The 4713-nt window shown below is 45.1% G+C and overlaps 1 protein-coding gene across 1 annotated transcript in view; it reads left to right on the plus strand.

Annotated features, from left to right (window-relative positions):
* LOC109289219 (store-operated calcium entry regulator STIMATE-like) overlaps nucleotides 1-4713 on the plus strand; it is an 88998-nt gene that overhangs the window by 36316 nt on the left and 47969 nt on the right. Inside the window, exon 2 of the mRNA XM_019505208.1 lies at nucleotides 4184-4232. Within this exon, the coding sequence (XP_019360753.1) occupies nucleotides 4184-4232 (49 nt within the window). The remainder of the gene's footprint in view (nucleotides 1-4183; nucleotides 4233-4713) is intronic.

A 4713-nucleotide genomic window follows, 5' to 3' on the forward strand; every position in this document is an offset into this window, starting at 1 on the left:
GCAAAGTCCATGCTCCAGTGTCTATCAACTAGATAGACTGCCCTAGAAGGGACCTAATGTATTCTAATTATATGCTCAAACACGGATTTTAAAACTTGAACAAACTATGTCAGTTTATTAAATACCACAAATAACAACCAGAAAATACAAAATCTATTTCTGTTACAGTATATTGAAAACAGCTTAAGATACTATTTATACCCTAAGTCCTATTATTTACATTATATGTGTATCTATATAGGAGAACATACTAGACTTACAAACATATAACAACAAAGGGAAGGATGGGTGATATTTACCTAAGGAGATTACGAAGTAGTACTACTAGGGACAGGATAGAATGAACCAGGACTACCATCAAGTATTCTCCTGTCACAGTGTCGACAATGTAGTCTTGAGATACAGTAGTATTACCCTCACGTCTGTCAGCTTTGGGTAACTTCAGCCATGAACTATCCTTCAGGCATGTACTCCTTCTTACAGCCTCTCTTTCAGGTGCGCAGGCTCACAGACAAGTTTAGACCCTCACAAGCCGTGCACACTCTCTCAGGCATGCACAGACACGCACCTTCTGAGGGGAAGGATCCTTTTATACCTAGACTGCACATGGTACTCAATTTCCACATGCCACATAGGTCATTTTCACATGGCCCTCAGGTAATCTTCACACAGCACTTAGGTAATAACTGATCTTTTGTGCATGGCACTTGATCTTTTATGTACATTCCTCTACTTTCCTTTACCTGCAGACTGCAGGGTCAACAAAAGTTCAAACTATATCTACAGCCCTACAGCATCTTCACAGAATGCTATTTGCAATTTCATTATTCTCCATTTTGGAAGCTTGAAATAAAAGGTCTTGCATTATGGAAGAATCATTTGTTTTATTTTTGTCTTTGTTTATCCCTAACATGCATGCTATTTTCTAGGGCTGTGTGAAACAGCTGTGTTTCGATTCGGTTTCAGATTCGTCTGTTTCGCAGGACAATGATTCATTTCGGTGCTTTGGATCACTGTCCTGTTTTGTTTCCTCCGAATCTGTTTCAAAGCCCAGCCAGGCAGGGCTTGGGGTCGGGGGCTGCAGGACCCCAGAGGGCAGCAGGATGGAGCTGTGGGGTGGCTCACGGGGGAGGGTAGGAGGAGAAGGTCCTCTATGCAGGCGAGGAGACCTCTGTGTGGATCTTTGATCCCTGTGGAGCCAGGTTGTGGGGTGGGGACCAGCACCGCCCTGCTGCATGACCTGGCTCTGCAGGGAGGAGAGATCCACACCAGGGATCTCCTCCCCAGTGCTGCCTATCCCATGCAGCCCTAGATCTGTGCTCCCTCTGGGGCCAAGTCACGCGTCAGGGACCAGCGCTGCCCTGCTGCATGACCTAGCTCCACAGGGAGCAGAGATCCGTGCTGGGGATCTCCTCCCTGCTGCTGCCCACCCTGCGCTGCACCAGATCTCTGCTCCCTGCACAACCAGGTCACGTGGCAGGGACTAGCACTGAGGGGATGTTTCAGAGATGTTTCTGAGCCTTCCGTTTTGATTCAGATTTGGTATTTCAGGTGCCTAAATGGCCTGAAACACCTCCAAAATGAAATGGCTGCCAAAATTTCATACAGCCTTACTATTTTCTCCCTTTTTTTAGCTCTGAAAATGACCATCTCTAAAATCAGTTAATGATCTGTTATCTTTCAGCTATCTCTGTATTTCTTCCTCTCTGGCTTTCCTGCCACCGGTCCAAAAATAGATTTCTTCATTTATATTTACTAAAGAGTAATATTTGACTAGTTTTTCCATCCACCATTTTATCTCTGCTTCTGAATGGGCTGCATGTATCAGTCTCAAGCATGTGTGCTATTTTGTTTCACACAACAATCACTGTCCTAAAAGAAGGCCACATATTGACTATATTAAAAATTGTAGTCAGGTGTTAACAGTGTACTTTAACATCTCATCTCATACACTTATAAATTGGAGTTGCTTTTTATGTTTTTGTAGCAAAAAATGGGACAAGCATGTCCTTTTTGTAGAGAGGTTCTTTGATGTAAAAGCCCGTTTTACTACTTGTAATTTAAGTTTTTCATAAAAAGAAAAAAGATCAGGGTATGACACCCATAAAATATACATTTCATTAAGTAATGTCTTTGACCAATAAAGTAGACTAGTTTTACACATGTAACTTTCTCATTTCTGGCCTTGTAGGGTGCTAAAAATGGTTAGTTCTGCACAATTTGCACTTTAGACTGAATAAATATTTCCTCGTTTATTTGGAAGTAATGATAGAAGAATATGTTTGTATTATGTTTTACATTATCCTGACTGAGCCTGCTAAGCTATTTTAGGTGAAGGATTATTATGTATACTGGATGGACAATCAGAAAAGCTGAAGTTGCCAGGGTGATGATAAAAAGTATTGCATATTATATGCCACAGCAATCTGCAACGTTTTTCTGTTTAAAAATCCCAGATTCTTTAATTTAAAAACCCCAAATCCACCTTTTTCCACAATTAAAATGAAATGCCACTGTATATATAGATGTCAGTTGAACACGCTTTATTGACATATTTACAATTTTTAAAAAATTGGGAACGTACCAGTGCCTCAATCATTAGAATAAAATAAATTCTAATACCTATATGTTTTGACATTTGACTTTGTTTTTTTAATCATACAAAAATCAGTGCTCCCTCTGCCCCCTTTGCTTACCAGGATGAGGGTCCAGCTGCAGCTGTCACCCCTGCTGCCTTGTGGTGCTGAGCATTCCTGATATGCTGGTGTCCTGCCCCTGCCCATACCATTGCTCCCTACTCCCAAGGCACAGCCCCCACCCCACCCCAGCCCTGCCAGTGCCCCTCACTCCTGACCCACAGCTCTCTGCTCCCCCCAGCCCTACTAGTGGCAGGCCCCCAGCTGCCCCCAGACCCATGCAGACTCACAGGATAGTGGTCTGAAGGGACACAGTGGAGATGGCCTCCATCACAAGGTGCATATAGCACACCTCATGTGGAAGCACAGGCAGTGGCTGGGGCACCACAGGCTGCACTGTGTCATCGGCTGGGGCTGGGGCTGGGGCTGGGGCTGGGGCTGCAGCCCAGGGGGAAGGACTAAGCACTGCACTCCACTCCACAGCAGTGATATTAAGCTGAGCATGACTGTTGCCCAGGCCATGCAGGCAGCAGGAGAAGAGTGAGGGGCTCCAGGCCAGGGTGTAGTGGCTGCAGTTGTAGCAGCTCGAGCTTGTGCAGGTGGCAGCAAAGCGAGTCCAGCCCCAACGTAGGCTGGAGGGAGGAGGAGGGGACACTTGTGGCAACCCTCGCCCTGGACTGGGCATCCCATACCACACCAGGTGTGCTGGCCTGGCCATGCATGGCTCCCTGCCTCTGGCAACATCTCCCAGCTGTCCTGCCCCTACCCCTGGCCCTGAGAGCATAGGCATCAGCCCCTGGTGCTGCCAGACTGGCCACACAGCTCCTTGCCATCCCCAAAGGGCCCCCCTGCCCCCTTCCCCTGCTGAATGGGCAGGTGGTTGCAGGTGGGCCTGGCTGGCAACAGCGCAAAGCTGGGCTCACTAGGAGCATCATGGAGTGCTGTCTCAGACCCTCCTGCCCGCTACAGCCCTGGGCCCCAGACTTCCCCTAGTGGCAGCAGGTACCCACCCTCCACACACCCCTGCCACACACACATATGTGCCCTGGATGGCCCCCAAGTCCTGGCCTTCCAATCCCACCCCCAACATAGACCTACCTGTATCCAGATGCTGGGGCTGCACCCACCACCCTACCTGACTGCATGCTGCCCGTGTGGCACCTCCTGCATGCACATGATGCCCCCTTCCTCCAATCGCCCTCCTCCAGCTCCCAGCAAGGGGAAACCCACGGTTTCCTGTTTTTCTCCTTTAAAGGGGGAAATCTGCATTTTTCTCCTTTAAATGAGAAAATCTGTGTTTTTTCCACAGCGAATGGAAAACCGGGATTCCTGGTAATCTGTAATACTTGACTATCAAAGTACGGAGAACTTTGGAACTGAAAAAAACTGGAATTGTTATTCAGTCAATGTCCCTACAGGATTACAATATGTTGAAACGCGTCCCTGAATAAAGGATCTAATTTATAGCATTAGAGTAGTAAAGGCTGGTATAGGTTTTATGTTTTTCTTACTTTGGGAATAGCCAATTGTTTCTAATTTTCTTTCAGTAAAAAGATTCAGAGAACCAAAGCATGAAAGACGTCCTTGGAGGATATGGTAAGTGTTTAATATTAATGATTCTTAGAGAGCTTTTTATTTCATAGATGTTATGGTAAGTGAAACGATCACTTGCATACAGTGTAAAATATCTGAAAGCACTTTTCTGAAGTCAAATATTCTGAAATGAGGAGTGCTAAATTAGTCATGCCTTGCGGTATATTTCCCCTGCTTATTTTTTCTTATTTCATACAACTTAGAAAACTGTAAACATATTTTTTAAAATATTTTTTTTATTTGGAGTTGTGTATTTAATTGATAGAATTTGGTCCAAAGTGCCTAGAAACTTGAGTTTATATAGCAGACATTTTTTTCAAAGCTGGTAGATTTTAGCTTTCAACTGATGCATTTACAGATGTGTAAATATTTTAGGTTTCCACACAGTATTTCTTATTTTTCTGGTGTTATTTTTTTGGGGGGGAGGGGGGGGTTGTTTATGGTGTGTGTATATGTGGGGAGTGTTGTGGGGGCAGAGTATGGG

The sequence above is a fragment of the Gavialis gangeticus genome, unplaced genomic scaffold (genome assembly GCF_001723915.1).
Source record: "Gavialis gangeticus isolate Ggan-Ray unplaced genomic scaffold, GavGan_comp1, whole genome shotgun sequence".
Lineage (NCBI taxonomy): Eukaryota > Metazoa > Chordata > Crocodylia > Gavialidae > Gavialis > Gavialis gangeticus.